We start from the raw sequence: 17,695 nt of genomic DNA, 5'->3' as shown, positions 1-17,695 counted from the left end.
TCCTTAAAACCTCTTCTTCTGCAACATGGACAATTATGTGGAGAACTAGGAGCCTGCTGACATTATTTCCAAGGTCAATAACTTTTAAAGAACGGTGTATACTGAAGCAGATGTATTCACGTTGCAGCCTGGAGAAGAAACTGAATTTCTACTAAGAACTCTCCTCTTTCTGCCCTGCAAAACTCCCTTCACAACGGAAACTTTCAGCCAACATCTCTACTAATTACTGAATTGAAAAATCCAATCACATTTAATTAGCATTATAAAATTACTCCTTATGTCTGTGACAAGCTTGCTCCTTTATGGAACCTTAATGAGATGCCCTCTGGAGTGCTTATAATTAAAAGAGAAAATGGACTTCAAGTTTCCAAAAAGAAAGGTTTTTAAGCACTGTAGGCCATAAAACGTCAATGTATGTAAGAAGAAAATATGTCATTTTGGTGCACAGTCCACACTGCAAATGCTTTAACCTTTACCTGTAGAGTCATGGGCATCCGCAAAACTCACTCCCTTCCTCTGAGGCCAAACCCTGTGATCCTTCCCAGAGAAATCAGCTAATATTTGTTGTGGGTGTCTCGTGCAAGAGGGAAGGGAGGAATGAGGCATTGCAAGGGCAACCTGTGAAATATGATAATACCCCTCATCTCTCCACATCTTACCTCACTCACCTTCTCCTGATCCTGCCTCCTGGAATTAAATCTCTCTGCTCTTAAGCTTGTCATTGTCCTTGCTTGTCTTTTTCCTCCCTTCTTTTTCCAGCCCATAAGATCTGGAGTTCCCAGGGAAGGTCTCCTCCATCAGTTCTGATGCCAGGTGACAACAAGCTAATCAAAGACTGAAAAAGAGCAAAACAAAAGAGAAATTACCAGAGGGGAAAAACTGCAATAAAAATGATTTCGTTATGTAACAGGAAGCTTAATGTAAGTCAGGGACTCACGCAAGAGCCATTTGTTTTAGTTTCTGAAAGATAATCTGAAAAAAACACACTGAATTATCCCTATTTTTCTGCAAATCACTTTCCTATTTATTCTAGTACTGCCTTTGCTGTTACCATAATTTTTTATATATCCAGTTAAGTATTATTCACATGAATCATAATATTCAGCATTTACTTTTCCTTTGGTAGTTGTTTTCTAAGTACAGTTCTTTGTTTAATAAGTCCTAACCCCATATATACTTGACAGTCTCTGAGGAGTGTTCTTCCTCAGAAAGTAATAAATGTGCACTGTTTTCTACATTTTTATATTTTCCCAAGAATTTCTGCCGCGAGCCACTCAGGCCATGATTGAGATATTAAAATTTAATTCTCAAGATTTTATTGCAATTCTTTGACTTGTGTACCAAAAAAAAATGTATTTATGTTTAAATGCATTTATGTTTTTCAGTGCTGAGACAGTATCTCGAGCTCCACACACCCAGCACACTCTGTCTGGGTGGACCATCATTATATAAATAACATTCAGAGCCACTGCAAGTCACTGGGGAGACAAAATAAGATCTGATAGTCAAAGCAATTAAAGTAGAATTGCTACTTATCGCTTTTCAGGACACACAAACATAGTAATATCATCGTTTCTGAATTATTAGCACTGAGCTAACACACCAGGGTTCTATCAGGAACATCATCTTCTGGAGGAGATGCATTTTAAACAGATGCAAATCTAAGATCATAACTGTTGGAGGAATTACATTTCCCTGAATTTTCAATGAATTCATTAGAAGTTTTTAAATCGATCTTTGTAAATTCCCTCGATTTTAAGGCACATAACAGCCTCTTTGTAAATTCAAAGGTTCTCCTTCTCTGTGCGCTTCAAATTAAAACTTTGTCATTGCGAAGCTAGCAGGAGAATTCAGCCTTCTACAGCGCCATTCCTTTCAGCACTCTCTGACCATTACCGTGAAGAACCATTAATTCCATCACTCCTCCTGGGACAGCATTTGCTCAGTCCAGTCTTAAAAAGAATAGGAGACCCTCTCAACAGACACCTAAATTTTAAGTTAGTCGCTGTTTAACTACATCAGGAAGCAAACGAATACTGGAAAAGTTTTATCCTTAAAGAAAAAAAGCTCATTTTCAGAGAGCTACCCTCCTTTTCTGGGCTACCTAAGGAGCTGAAAGTGCTGCAAAGGCAACCAGACCCGCGGATGCGTGTTTGGAGACCAGATGTTAGGACCTTTTTGAAGTGATAGTTTATTTGCTTCAAGTAACAGTCAATAAATACATAAATAGGCAGCCAGTATTTGCAAACACATCAAACAAGGAATCGGCGGTTAATTTCTTAGCTTTTCTCAAAACCAAAAGCTCTATTTACTTTTCAATAGGCAAAAGATTTCCCCAGAGCGGCACTAAATAGTTCTCCTGTTATCACCGCACTGTTCCGAGAGGCAGCGTTTCTCGGCGCTAGAAACTCTGTTTACTCTGCCGCAGACAGCAGCGTTTTCCCAGGGCGGCCCTAGGCTGCTCTGCTCTCCCGGAGCGGCTCCCGGAGCCCGTTAATGCGGGCAGGAGCCAGGGCCGATGGGCCCCGCGGCCGCCCGCAGCCCGCCCTGCTCACCGGGGCACCTTCCTACGACCCTTTTTCAACAACCTGGCTTTAAAGCTTCCCTTAGAGTAAGCAGCCCCTTCCCTTCTCCAAGGAAAGCTGCACGCGGGCAGGGCTTGCTCAAAAAAAAAAAAAAAAAAAAAAAAAAAGCCTGTAACCCTCGTTTTTGGATCCTGACCTGCTACCTGCAACCACCTCTGCGGTGTTTCATTAACTCCGGGCCGAGGGGAATTTGGGATGTCGCATGCACCTTTGCTGTTTCTCTCACAGAGACGGTATGTCACGATATTTATTTTCACCATCAACCAATTTGTGCAACGTCCGAGGCTTTGGCTGTTAAAGCCACCGTTGCTGCGGTGCGGAGATGACCTGTAAGGGCTCGCTAAGCAGCCCGAACTGGTCCTTTACGTTGGTCTTTTAATTTAAACGATAAAGACGGCAAAGGCTTCGCTTGATAGCCCTGTTTTTGAGGCGAAAATCTACCAGAAAGACTCCACATACCGCATGCTTAAAGCGGCAACACACAGGATGCTGTGCCCGGAGCACAGCGCCCCGCTTTAGCACCAGGCAGTTAACGGCCGTTAACGCTCTCCCCGCGCCGGGGGCAACGGTCATTAACAGCCGTTAACGCCCCACCGCGCACTTCCGGGCGGCGAGGACTACATCTCCCAGCGTGCTGCGGGGCGCCTCGTCTCGCGAGAGCTCGCGGCGGAAGCGGCCGGGGAGGGCTGCTGTGGAGACGGGAGAGGGGCCCGCGAGCGCCCGCCGAGCCGCAGCCGCCGCCGCCGCCATGGCCGAGACCGACCCCAAGACGGTGCAGGATCTCACCGCCGTGGTGAGCGCGAGGCGGCGGGGCGGCAGCCGCTTTGTGCCCCCGGGCCGTTGCTGCGCGGCCCCGGCGGCTGCGGCTTCCGTCTGCCCCGGGGCGCGCGGGCGTTTCCTGGAGCCTCAAGCTGTTTATCGGGAAAGTCCGTTTTCCCCCTTTTAACAGCTCAATTGGGAAAAAAATACTGCGGGGTTTTCGCTGAGGCCAACAGAGAAACAGAGCTTTGTGCTGACTTTGATACTCACCCTGCTCAAATATTCATTATGTTCACTATATTCACTAGTGAATTAGTGAATAGAATATTCACTATATTCATTAGTAGTGTCATTAAACTTACCTCGTGCAAGTGAAACAAACTGTTTTCCTTCCTTCTTTCTATCAGGTGCAGACACTGCTTCAACAAATGCAGGACAAATTCCAAACCATGTCTGACCAAATCATTGGAAGAAATATCCTTTTATTTTATTATTTCATAAGTCAGATATCTGCCCTATGGCTGCACAAATGTATGTATGTGTATTTGTTTATTTGGCGGGGGAGGGAGGGTTATAAGGCAAGCTGCAAATGATTGTGAGAGCTTGAGCAAAGCCATAACCAAAAACCAAAAATCCCTCGCTTGCAGTTACATTCCTGAATTTCAGCTAACTTGACGACATGAGCTGTCGCATAGATGACCTGGAGAAGAACATCGCGGACCTCATGACACAAGCAGGAGTGGAAGAACTCGAAGGCGAGAACAAGACCCCTGCTCCTAACAAGAGCTAAAGTGAGGCAATCGCTTGCTGGCCCTGAAACAAATTCTCTTTTTATGGGAAATTATTGGCTTTGAAGCAGACAGTATTTTGTCCCTTAATTTGTGAGGCAGTCGAATTCATGCAGACTAGCTCTGTAATTAACAATACAAGAAGCAGGACAGTGATTTGTTCTCCTCAGCAAGCACCTACTTCACCAGTGGTGTTTTCTTCACCAGTAATGGATGAAAGTTGTGTTTTCTCCATTTTTGGTTCGTTAATGAGGAAGTAGAGTAGCTCTGTGCAGCCCCTGTTACTCACCCACTCTGGGTCTCTTAATAATATCTGAAGTTATGACACACAGCACAGGAAGGGGAAGAGATAGGAAAAATCTAGAGGATCGGTAACAAAGTGAACTGATCTTTTCCCTTCTCTTTGGAAAGCAGCAGTAAATGTCCAGTACGGCAACATGTGTATGTGTTAATTGGTCATCTGAATTTATTTACAACATTTACAAGACTATCAGACCATAAACAAGCTGTGCTGGAAGGCTTAATTATTGTATACGAGCAGTGATATTTCACTTCAGTGAAATACATAAAGATTAATTTTTGTAATCCTTGGAAAACAACTGTTAAATAATGTACCAGCTGTACCATGTTAGTGTAACATAGTTTTTGTTTGTTTGTTTTTAAAGTGGTTAGTAAGACCTGTCTCACATAACCTTCCTTATGCCTGAAATTCTCATGTTGGTTCTAGAATTCTGTGCAGTCCATATAATTGGCATGAAATATTCTTAGTGTGCTTCCTGATGCTCTCACAGAAATATAGGTTAGGGGGGGCTTTATTGTCTCAGAAACTAACTTTTTTTTTTCTCTAACCCACAAAGAAGTGTGTTTTTTTTTTTTAATCCTTTTTATACCCCTCTCTCCTCACCCTCAGGACTGTGATGTCTTTACTAGTATTCCATTAAATGTGCTTTTTTTGAAGGATATGTTTCTCTAATCTTCTCAGTAACATTTTTTTTTTTTTATCTTCCCCCAACAGGTTCCCGGTAATTTAAGATGAATGCTGGAACACTTTTTGTTTCCTTTTGTTTGTTTAAACAAGCCCTTGGAATTGCAGAACCGCTTTTTGCAGCTACGTTGTGTATGAGCATTTTTATATCGTTACAGAGCTTGCATTCCTGATGTATAGTTAGGGATAGGTTAGTTAATATTTTGATTCATGTACTGTAACTTCACTTTTTGAATTCTTGTTATGAGGATCAACTTGTGTTATTAAAACACGGATCTTACGGATCTCAACTACTGAGTGATTTTTTTGTGAAGTCACTTTTCCGCTGTTTCTTATACTTTTCTAGATGTTTCATTTTTGATAGCTAAAAATGACTTCTATCAACTGGAAATCTTAACTTGTCCTATGTAACATCGTGGAGTGAAGCACAAAACTGACACTTAGCATTACTCTTAGTTCTAAGCCTCCATCACTGGACTAGTGCAGGGTTATATGTTGTTTTCTAGTAACTGTAATAGAAGGATTTTTGGAAAGGTGCTGACCATCAAAATTGTACTGGTATGTATCACTACCTGTGTGTTTCTATAACAGAATAGAAATACAGAGACATCTCCACACAGTTGAGCAAGCACTGCCATTTGAATATATTATAGCTAGAAAGAAAAAGAACTACTAATTATGACAAATCTCATTATGAGCTAGTTTTTAATAATGTAAAAAAGTTTTGAAATTGGTAAGTGTCAGTGCTTCTAGCAGCATCCTCTCTGAATAATAATTGCTATAAAACCGGTGATATTTGACAGAACAGGGATGGGATTGAGGAAGTCGGCTGCACCTGGTCTTTCAGTAGAAGCCAGGGCTCTTTGTTTATAGCAACAATTTTGCTACCTAAGCAATGAGATACTGAGTAACCCAAATGGAAGGAATGCAGGGAAGAAAATTGTAGAGAGCCTTGCTGATCTGTGGCTAACACGTGACTGGAACTTTGGAGAAGTCCTGCTTTGGAAAGACAGCTGCTTTTATAATCATATCCAGGTGTACAGGCTTGTAGCTTAATGGAATGCATTAAAGTATTTTGGAAATGAAAAGTATTTTAGAAGAGTCTTTACTATGTCACTGTTGTGAAGAAAAATGACCCATGCTTGAATAATGCTGACAATCATTGCAGTGCTGCTCCAGGCTGAAATGGAAATTTAAGGCAGCGCTAGCAGCAGCTAACAGTTATCCATGGATCACACTTAAGACCGCTATCTGGATGCCACTGCATTAGCACTAGTGTATTACAAAGGCAATAGATGGGTCATTTTTCAAGATTGTGGGGAAATTGTAATAAAAGCTCATAGTAGTGCAATTTTGTGAATAGGAATTGTGTCAATATACCCTGTAATACCAGCCTTGGGCCCCTTGTAATGTCATTAAAAAAAAATCTAATAAACTATCATGTGGTGACATAAACAGTCAGGTCTTAAAGCAAAATCTAGCATATGTCTTGTCAGTATATGTGGGAATTGTAGCTTAGCTACAAGTTAGAGAAAGGCTTTAGCATGTCTAGAATATGGGTATATTAGATATAATAAAAGGGTAAGCACACTTCATGCCTTGTCGAATCTGTATAATTACCATATAGAGCAAATCCATATTAAAATAGAGGGTCATTTAGTTCTTCTATGGCAGGTTTATATAACTCTAAATTTTCATCTGGCCTTCCTCTCACTCTTGAGCTTTCTAGCACTTTCTTAAATGTAGCACTAATAAGCCTGCTTTCTGGAAGCTTATTTTCAATAATTATTCTGACAGAATAATTTCAGCTTTAAGGAGAGCTCAGATCCTCTGAGTCACAGGGAAGGTTCTATACATTTTTTTTTTCTAGTAGGGATAGCTAACTCCCGTAACTGTAATACTAACTGATTTTGAAAAGTGGTAATTTAATTCAAAACACCTTTCAAAGAGGAAAGTACTGGTTGTAGCTCTTAAAATGATTCATTCACATTTTGTTCTTACTCTGAACCAATGATAGAACTTACATATACTTATATAATATCACAACTAGGCAAAGGAGAATCACTTTTGGCCACAATTTGCAGGCATGTGGTAAGTTTAATAGTGCAAAGTAGAAGTGAAGTGTTACTTTATGTGGCTTTGATAACACTTTACAACACTTTACACCTTTTTTTTCTGAATATACTCATTCATGTCTTAACATGGCAGCAGCATGGGGCTTTTTTGTGTGTTCTGAGGTTTTTGTTTGTTTTCCCCACGGGGCCTCATAACTTCTGCAAGGCTGTGTTCTGCATCAGGAAAAGACTGGAGAGAGAAAAAAAAACATCTGAGAATCAAGCTTCTGCAAACTGGGACTGTCATATTAGAATATGGCTAAAGCTGTTACATACATTCATTTAAATCAAACTCTGTAGTGCTGAACTCCACCTAAGGCCGCCCTGCGAGACTGCAGCTTGAATACTCTTAGTTTCTGAATTTCAGAGAAATTCTTTGCTGTCACCATGGTAATAAATATTTTGATTCTTGGTGGCATATTTATATCCTAAACTTTTATTTTCATTCATGAGCACTTACAAATTAAATACACCCTACTCTGATTTCCATGTACAAGCAGACAAGGGGGACAGAAGAAAAAGCTCCTCCCCTGCTCAAGCTGTCTCTGCTGTCACCTCCCACACCTTCTACCCCAGATTTTCATTACCACCATATCCCCTTCCATCCCTATTTTCTCCTTGACTGTCACCCCTCAGAGCTCAGGAACGAGCTTTTCTTTCCAAGCTGTCTCTCTCCAGGTAACTGTTCAGGACAGGAGCGCTTTCACAAGGAGCCTGCACTAAGAACATGTCACATCAGCCTCCTGGCCAGCAAGGATCAACCTGCTCCAGGTGCCGAGGCAGAGAGGGGACGTGTCCAGGGCAATCAGCTCCATTTGTTGAGGAGCTGGGAGTTGCACAGTGAGTGACACAGAGGACAGAGGTGCCCCTCCTTTGAACACCAAACACATCCTCGAGAAACAGAATCAATCTCTTTCCAGCAGCAGTTAGGGGTGACTCCATGCCAGCTTTCCATTAAACCTTCCTTAGCCATGGGTAGTAACAGCATCCCTCTGGGGATGCCAGAAACACGCTGGAGGTCACAGAAGTTGTTTCAAGGGCACAAAGTTCTACACAGCACTAAAGCATTTCAAGCTGGGCCTGAAAAATGAACGTGAAACTTCTGGCTTGACGCTCTTGGTGTCTCAATTCCTCTCGTTACAGTAGGAATGCTGCTCTCATTTCAGAGTGATAGCGTTATAATAAATCCATCTTTTGAAATGCTAAGACCCACTAATAGTGATACAGAATTATGGAATCCTTAAGAGGATTTTTCATTTAATCTCTACCCTAAAGACAATGTACAGTAAATAAGACTGCACATCCATAGCCTGCTCTTTAACTGATACCATCTGCTCCCTGCACTGACCAAAACTGGTTTAGACCAGAGACACTCACTACAACTCACTTCACATGCACCACAGACACCATCAAATCCTTCCTATTCCTGAGCCAAGCCCAAGTCTTCCAGATCCCTGGCAAATAGCACAGCCTGTGCCTTTGCCTGCCTTGGGGTGGACTTAAGAGAAATAATTAATACTGTAATTCTCACAGGGGACCCAGGGAGCATTCATGCAAATTGTGATCTCTCCTCCTCTAGGCTCATCATCTCCATGCTCCCACTAAGGAATTCGGTCCCTTCCCCAGAAGGAATGAGCTGGGGGAAATCCATTTGCCCAAGTTTACTGCAGGAGGATGTGGAGACCCCCAACACCCTCAAAATCCAAGGAACCACCAGTCAGTCACCACTGCTTCCTCCAAACTCAAACTTTCAAGAAATGCATTCTTTCGTACGGTCCATACATTTGACACTGTCATCAAAAAGAAAATACATTTTAATTCCTTATGTAAGACATCTGCAAGCAGAGCTAGGTCCACTGCCCTCTTCCCAAAACTACATCCATCCTCAGTTCTGGACATGTTATTTTCATCACGCTCTTCCTTCGCTCTCCTCTTGTCCCTAAATTCTAATTCTCTAGCAGACAGTGCCTTCTAGCGGACACACTAACACAAGACCCACTACGCAGGCCCGTTATTTAATACACAAGTTCAGGCATTAGGGCTTTCATGAGCCACATGCTGCTCTGAAATGTGGGTATTACACAAGGCGCTCTGGCTTTGCCTGCAGTTAGGAAAATTAATGGGAGACACAAATCCCTTCCTGAGCTCTCAGCCTTGCCATGTTGTGAAAGCACTTGTTGCTTACTAAGACTATTTTTTTTTTTTTTTGGCTCTGATACAGACTTAATCCAACTAGGCCATTATGGAAAGAAAGCACAGAAACAAAAACTTGATGTCACCTCATCACAGCTACCTGAGAACGGTCAAGCAGGTATGAAAAGGACCCCTAGCACTGATTTGCTAGAGACCTGCCACATTTCTGTGGCGTCTCTATTTATAAAGCTGATGTACTTAGATGCAGATTTAACAACTTCTCAGGTTTACAAAGTTTGAAGCTGGGTGCACACGTACAATACACAGCGCTGGCTGGCGAGGTTAAACTGGGTTAAAAAGAGCAAAAGGCTGCTCGGCTGCAGGGCCGCATTCACATCAGCCAGGGAAAAGGGGAGTTGAGCACTGGGAAACAGGGGCTCAGGGCAGCACAAGACGCTGAACTGCAGCCAAACCCCCTCTTCACAACCCCTTCGCTCTAAGGAGTGTGCTTTCAAGATAGGAAGCAACTAAAAAAAACAAAATCAAAGAACACTACAATAGTCAGGTACCCAAGGCCCCAAAGTGCAAACCCCATCCAGCTTTGCAAACAGATTGATTTTGCAACAACTATGTTCCCTTATGAAGTACCAGCAAGATAAACTTCAAGGTTTATCATCAGCATCTTTCAGAAGAAAGTGTATGGATTTCTTTCTTGCTCCACAAAGCAGGGAGAGGTTTGTTTGCTTGCTTGCTTTAAATGAAAATGACTGGTGGCCAAAGATAAAAACTGCAATACTTGCCTGCCCTAATTCATGCATAGACACACAGGGTCAGGCCTCAGGCATGTTATCTTTTTAAAACATACCTAGTTCCAGTAGGTAAAGGACTCTGATTTTTAATATAATATTGGAAAAAAAGTCCAAACAAGAAACCTACCACTTTGGTCCAGCCAGCTCTCCTGCTACTAGCACAAAGTACATTATAATGAGGCCAAATCTGTTGAAAAAAATTAATGGGACTGCAAATGTTAAAATTAATGGCAAACACCACAGATATTTATTAGAAGGGACAACACTGGGATCTCCAACAAGTCAGGCAAAAAATTTAATCAGGTTCTTATCAGAGGGTTACAAATAGATGTGTCATTTAAATAAACGTGACAAGTGTTACGCGATTGAGCGCCGAGTGTGTCGTAAAGGACGATTAACGAGAGACCCGCGAGCAGGATTCACTGTCCTGAAAACCCCCTTCTCCCAAACTGTTAGTGTTGGCTCATAGTGTGAAAAGGCACAGAATTAGGCTACTCATAAGCAGCCTCGGTCCTCACCTCTGAGCCTTTTATTATGAAGCATATTCAGAGGTTGAACACCAGGCCAGGAGCTGCATTTCTGCTCCTTCTGCCTAGCAAAGAAGCCTGAACAGAGCACGGAGCACCTGCACAATGGAATGTCACCGTAACATTTTAGTGGCTTTGCTTTGCTTTTTTTTTTTTTTAAATTGTTAACAAGGATTCTTTTATAAATAAACATTCTAAATTATGTTTTTCTGCTCTGAGGAGCCTGGCACAACACCAGATTTAAAGCACAATTTCTGCACATTTCTGGGCTTCCAAAGCAACCTGCTCCCATCTCCCTGCTCACAGGGAGGGACCTAGGTGCTGCTGAAGCAAACTCGCTGCAAAATAAACTCACACTCCTCCTTGCATCTTTATTTTGAGCCCCTTTGTGTCTCATTAGGCCACAATGCTGCTCCTTCAAAGGCTCAGAAAAACCCAAATGTTCCATTCTCTCACATACCATGAGATTTACACACACTCTGTGCCCCTCTGGGGCAACAAGGCACCAAACGGGGAAATTTATGGCTTTGTACAGTTGCATCCTCCCTGTTGCAGGATGTCTCAGGAAATCCTGCTGCTCCCTCCAAAAGCCCCAGAGTTGCTGCTTCACACATCACACACAACACAAATTTATGAACCCAAGGTACTTCTAAAAAGCGGGAGGCTTTTCATACCATCAGTTACTTTAAAACGTCTTTGAAGCTGCTCTGTAGTCTGCAGTGAAACAATTAAAGTGCGTAACCACATTTAAAAAGCAGCACCAAGGATGTAAGTCAGTTTGTCACAGAGACCGCTCCAGCGTGGTTTGATTATTTAACATTATGCTGCAAAACCAATCTACACCCTCTGCCCTTGATCTCTATTTCAATTTCAGGATGTTAACGCATGCACCGTCGCTGTATTGGCTGATAGGGCAGAACAAATACTGCAGAAAATCATGATTTGGATTTGAGGTCTCTGCTGTGTTGGATGCCCAAACTTGCCCCTCGCTGGTCCTTGCCTGCCCAGCAGAGCCCTGTAGAGCCACAGGGCTCCATGTGAAGGTGCCCACGGCTGCTCACCCAGCTCCTTCCCCTCAGTCACTTCAGCTTCTCTGCACTGACTCGATTCTGCTGAGTGCAGCCCTTCCACGAGGAGATACCAGTGGGGATGGATTACTAAAGCAAGCCAAGTATTTTGGAGGCTCTGACATTGTCCCAACTTCCATTCACCTGCTACCAATGGAAGTGCCACAAGGTAAACACATGGGCAGAGCTGCTGCTGCAAGAGGTAGCACTTTGTCTGAGCAGGGAAAAAGAAATGAGCGAAATATGACTGCAAACTTACTGATGTGAGCTTGCCTGTGGTTAATGGTTGCTTAAGGGCATGTGCACAGCTGGTAAAGCGAGTCTTGGGCTCACGTTGTTCTGGGCATCACATACAATGTACCCCAAGAACCCCCATATGCAACATGCATTGCCAAGGACCCCAAACTCAGTACTTGCCTGTGGAAGGAAGCAACCCCCACAGCCTCTGTGTTCTTGTGCCTTCAGTAGGGAACAACTCTTCCCATTCCTCCTGGGTCTCTCCATGGAAGGCAGAATTAGTGAAGACAACAGCTTGAAAGGGAGACAGAGACAGCACAGAGGAGCTGTATGACCATAACTTCAAGAACAACATAGTCCACATTCACTTCTAAGGATTTCCCTATTTGTGAATAAATCATCATCCTGTGCACAAGAACCTCTTATTCCTGCTATCTCTTTAGTCTTTTTCTTACCCTTTTACAGGTTATTTTGGAGGAGGAGAGAAATTTCTCTGCACACAACATCCTTTCAGAAAGCACAGGAACAAGTGTCTCACTTTCATAGCAAGGCCCATATATTTTCAGAGGTGGGTTTACTAAGCAAGGGGATGTCAAGAGCTACTCTGTGAAAGCTCTGCAGTTTTCCCTGCACAGGACAAGAAGGGACAGCAAAAGTAGAGTCTCCTTCAAGCACCCTTGCCTAACAAACCCTTCAGTGCCTGTCATTAGCAGGCAAAACACCTCTGCAGGAGGCACACGGCTTGAAACCCAGAGAAGTCAGTGTGATTACAGCTAAGCAACTCCACAAAAACCAAGCAGAAAGTTTTCCTGAGGGAATTTATCTATGAAAAACTGTTTATACTGAGGTTAGTATATATTAACTGGGGCTGAGTAGAAAAACTGTTATTTGGAGATAAACAGGGAGCTTCAGGTCTCGGAAGGAGAAAGGGCTGCGGGGGCATGTGCCCCCAGAGCAAGGACACTGATGATGAGCACTGTGCCCCACGGGGCCACCAAGAGCATCTCTGGCTCCAGGGGGATGGCTGAACACTCACAGCATGCATACACAATTACTGGAGGGAAAATGTGCCTTTTTTTTTTTTTTTCCTAAGGATGGGGAAGGTTTTCTGTCACACCATTCAAGCCTACTTGAACAGTTGTCCGCATGTTTCTCTTAAATGGGAAGTTGGAAATGTTCATCACAACCACACCGTATCTTGGGGGAAAAAAAGCCCAATTTCTTAGTCTGAGAACCAAAGAAAATAGCACCTGAAAGAACCTCAAGACATCAGGTAGCCTCAGTCTGCTCCAAAGCACAGTCCATGATCTTAGGTGTGATGGGTTCAGTTAAACTGTTCTTAGAGATGCTCAGTGGTGGCCTTTCCACAGAGGCTGTGCCATCCTGCAGCACTCACCCCTGACCAGCCTCTTGCACCAGCCTCAAGGATGATGCTCAGGCTCTAATTCCTTGGGCTTTGGGCAATGCATACACCTATGCTATTTAAACATCAGCCAATTTTTACTTGTTGCAATGGAAGCTGGCTAAACCCTAATCTTACAGCAATGTTAGCTAACTAGAGTTTCACTGCTATAGTGCATAGAAGCAAACTGCCAACAGGGTAGCAAAGATCATGTTAAAGATCATCAAAGGAACAACTACATCTGCAGGTATCACGAAAGAAATCCTTATTTCTCCAGTAGCTGGCCTAGGACCAGTACTACCCTGCTACCACAGGAGCTTGTTAGAGTTTTAGTAAGTGGGAAATGATTCACTGTAGCTTTATCTAACTCCAGTATTTTAGCCACTGGTTTCACCTACCCACTGGTTTCTCAGGTGTGGTTGTTGCAAATAACCAGCTTCTGAAGAGACCTCATCAGGGAAGACCTCATCAGGGAGCAGTTTGCTAGACCCAGCTTGGCCCCTAAATTTAGCCAAGGTTCAGAGCCAAACCTCATTGCCTCCTTCCTCAGGAAGACCAGAAACTGAGTGACAACCCTTGGCTGAAGTTGTCACACCAAAGTCAGAACATCATGATGACACCAACCCTTTAAACCCGGTTTTCAAAGGGCAGGAGCAGATTTATTGCCTAAAGGGAAAGACTGAAAAAACTCTGAATCCATTTCACTCTAGGGCCAGCAGGACTGCATATGTCCCAGGATAAAAAAGGAATTTGCTCCTCTTGTGTTTTTTTTTTTTTTTTTTTTTTTTTTTTTTTTTTTAAGATGACAGCAGTACACACTGTCTTTAAAAATCTCTCATGATGGCACCGTTTATTCATTACCATCAAAAAAACCTCAATACTTGTTTAAGAATGCGCCTCCATTTAGTGTATAATCCATCCCATGATACGGAGCTCCTATTCCCAGCCCCTGTCAGAACAGCAGTGCTCAATGGATGCTTATCAGTGTAATGGGGAAGTTTTCAAATACACGACATACACAATAATCATTTATAAACAACTAAGTGCCAGGGCTATACAGCTGTAAAAGATGCTGAAAGCTAATGGAAGTGCAGATAATCCAGACATTTTTTTTTTTTTTTTTTTTTGAAATCTGTCATAGTTTTCAAAAAAATGAAACAAAACCACACAGGAGAGTAGTTGGAAGAATATGGCTTCAAAATTGCTGTGTGACCATTATGTGCTAATGCAGCTCAGTTACAGCATTACCCAGTACAGGTATTCAGCTCTCCCTGGAGCACAGAGGAAGGTTTAGACCAAAACGAAGCACAGAGTGCTGTCCTAAATGACTGTTGGCACCACAGGGGATTAGGATAAATCGAGACGGGTAAGGAGAGCATTTCCCATTGCTGCAGAAGGTAGGGCCTGTGGTTCAGCAGGTGGCACTCTGCCCTCACTAATGAACAAAGCTGTGCTCAGCACACTGCTGAAGGCCTGGAGCTGAGGAGCACACCGGAGTTAAGCAAAGACCATGCAAAAAGAGACCTTGCAAAAACCCTGTTCTTTTCAATCACCTCTTCCATTTTTGTCCATCTGCTTCATGGCCCATTTTCCTTTCTTTGGGTCTCTTTGCTAAGGAAAGTTGTTTTCTGTCCTCGGGCTAAAATGAAAGTGGGCATGTTTCTAGAGTAGCACCTTGGTGCAAGTGACCTCTTGGGAAAAGCTGGGCAATAAGAGTGCAACCCACTTCTCCCTGGGGCTGGGATCAGGCAGAAGGACACCCTTTACTCCCTGCCCTAAACCACTGCGGATGGCAGCCAACAAGTCAACCCAGCACAGAGGCTGGGTATCAGCTACCAATAGAACCACGTGGGCCCACATGCAGCATTTTGAGGATGCTGTATGGATGGAAAAGTATTGTAAAAGGATCACAAGCAACATAATCAAGGGTACTTACTGTAAATGCCAACATTCAGACTGAAGATAGCTTCTACTCCAGTTTTGAAGCGTGATCTTCAGAATAAACTCATTCTGCCATGAATCTTCTCATGCCACTTGCCATGTTTTTCTGCACCAGGACCTTTGTGATAGTAGTAAGGGAGAAAGGAAGAGCTCCATAAAGTTACATTAATCAAGGAGGTGTGTTGGTAATTAAAGTGGGCATGGAGATAAAGGAACACTGGGTAAAGCCTGTTGGAATGTCTTTTAGGCATTCCAACAGTTCCTTAAAAAGAAGATTTCTGTATTTCTGGAGTTAATTAGGCATTTTCTGCACTTCTGAGCAGAAGGCTGATTTAATTGGAAGAACAAAGATAATGTATTTACAGTTGGAAGGGGCCATCAAAACTCATTTCCCTGAAGAAAAAAGAACTGATGACCTATCCTAGGTCTGTCATCAAGAGAAGGGATGCAGGACGAGAACTTGCATCCCACCCAAGCCATCAATGGAGCAGTTTTACTCTCCAGCTTCCTTTTTACTCTCATTTGTGGCAGCCGCTGTGACTATGGCTGGGCAGAGCAGCAGGTGGAAAGCATCTCTGCCTCTCCTTCCAGCCTGCCTCTTTCCTTCACCATCTGGCAGTAGATTGCTTCAGGAAGAGCTGCCAAATTCAACAAGTCAATATTAATCATCAGAGTCGCAATGGAGTCTTTGCAAGGCCCATAGTCACATTCAGTCCCATCAGATAGATCATCTCCTTTGTACTCATTCTTCAGGAACAGCTGGAGACCTTTAAACACCTTATTAAAATAAAGTATATCAGCAGCAGCTGGAGCATTTCAAAGATGAACAGGCTTTATGCCAGCAAATATGGCACTTGCCAGAAAACAGGAGGCAACCAGACCTGCATCTTCCTAAACGATGGCTGCTTTTACTGCTGGGTATAGCAGTTTGGTCGAGCTATATGTGGGACAGGTATTCAGTACTTATTCTCTTCTTTCCAAGTTTTCAAATGTTGCAAAAATAAGACACATGCTCAGACTTCCAAAATGACTGCCTAAATGCGTAGCAATTCAGTAGCTCCTTTTCCTGATGCCACACGTATGATCAAAAAATCTGCTAAACATTTGTAGAAAAATCAATTTCTCTAAGGCACAAGAAAGCCTATACTGCCAAACTTGGAAGTCACTCAAAGACTTACATTTAAAGTTTGAGACACAAGTGCTTTTTGGCAAAACATACAAATGCAATTGGTGTCTTCAAATACAATTTTATTCCCTTATGAAGAGATTTAATTGGCTTCAAATAAGAAATCTGTTCTACATAGTAAAATCTTTCACTTAATATCCAAGAATCCATGTCTTCAAATTACAAGAAGAATACTTACTAATGAGCTAGTGTTTTGCAAACACCCACAGAAATATTTGAACTTGGACAAGCTCTTTATAAGCAGGACATGTTCTGGGGAGGGAGGTATTTTTCTTGGGCAACCACAGAAGTAGTGAGAGAACAGGGCTGTTAAAGAAAAAAAAATCACTTTGGGCCATTCATTTTACTCACAGTTCTAATTCACTTGTTTGACTTCAGGAAAGACACTTAACCTCCACATGCCTCAGTTCACCCATCTGTAAAACTGCAGATAAGTCACCTAATTCACAGGCATGTTGTGGAGATTAATTAACTAATGTCTAGAAAATGTCTTAAGATCCTTCTGTGAAAGGCATTATAAAGGCAAAGGATAGTAGTATAACCACATGCAAAAGGTTTTATCACTTGCCGCAAGACAGCCTGGTTTTATCTCCTTTCCCTCCAAGCATCACTGAGTTCTTTTGCAGGGACCACTGAGTCAGAGCAGCCTCATGCAGCTCTGCAGAGAACCATTATCCCAAGACAAAGGACAGGTTGATTCACCTTAAATAATCTTCCAGCCAGTTCAAGATGTTGCTTCAAGATCCTCAGTGAGACCAGAGTACTAGCAGGCTAGATGCTGTACACACAGCCCTTGAGAAACAGTCCTTGAATATGCAAGAAAGCTGCATCTAATTAACATGAGAGCTTTTTAAGCTAATTTAATTAAACTGATAGGCATGCTATGGGGGCTGCTCAAGGCAACCATCAGCTTCACCTCTACCTGGAGCTGGCCACGAGACACGGTTGCCTTGAGCAGCAAGGTCCATGGCTCCCCAGGCTGGTTCTGCTGGCACCAGATTCTCAAGTTCCATCTGCCCCTTGCTCTTCCTTAGAGAACTTGTTACCCTCTCTTAGGGCCCATTTTAAAAGTAATAAGTGGAGTACCTGTCACAACTGTGCTGCCTTCAACAACATGATGCAATGGAGTTTTGCATTAGGAAGATTAGGAAAGCTTTGCCTT

At 42.9% G+C, this 17,695-nt stretch overlaps 1 protein-coding gene across 2 annotated transcripts; it reads left to right on the top strand.

Annotated features, from left to right (window-relative positions):
- Positions 1 to 3,236: 3,236 nt before the first annotated feature.
- HSBP1 (heat shock factor binding protein 1) lies at positions 3,237 to 5,407 on the top strand. Of its 2 annotated transcripts, none has more exons than XM_088529071.1 (4): positions 3,237 to 3,378; positions 3,752 to 3,818; positions 4,016 to 4,135; positions 5,148 to 5,407. In XM_088529071.1, the coding sequence occupies exons 1-3, from the start codon at positions 3,334 to 3,336 to the stop codon at positions 4,132 to 4,134; spliced, it is 231 nt and encodes a 76-aa protein (XP_088385197.1). In that variant the 5' UTR covers positions 3,237 to 3,333; the 3' UTR covers position 4,135; positions 5,148 to 5,407. The 2 variants fall into 2 exon arrangements, with proteins under 2 accessions (XP_088385197.1, XP_088385196.1); XM_088529070.1 differs by having other exon boundaries at positions 3,752 to 3,823; positions 4,021 to 4,135.
- Positions 5,408 to 17,695: the final 12,288 nt, after the last annotated feature.

This window comes from Tinamus guttatus, unplaced genomic scaffold (assembly GCF_059628265.1).
Source record: "Tinamus guttatus ecotype Peru unplaced genomic scaffold, ASM5962826v1 Tinamus_guttatus_pri_ptg000323l, whole genome shotgun sequence".
Lineage (NCBI taxonomy): Eukaryota > Metazoa > Chordata > Aves > Tinamiformes > Tinamidae > Tinamus > Tinamus guttatus.
Note: the sequence above shows the minus strand (reverse complement) of the source record. Positions and strands in the feature narration are given on the sequence as shown.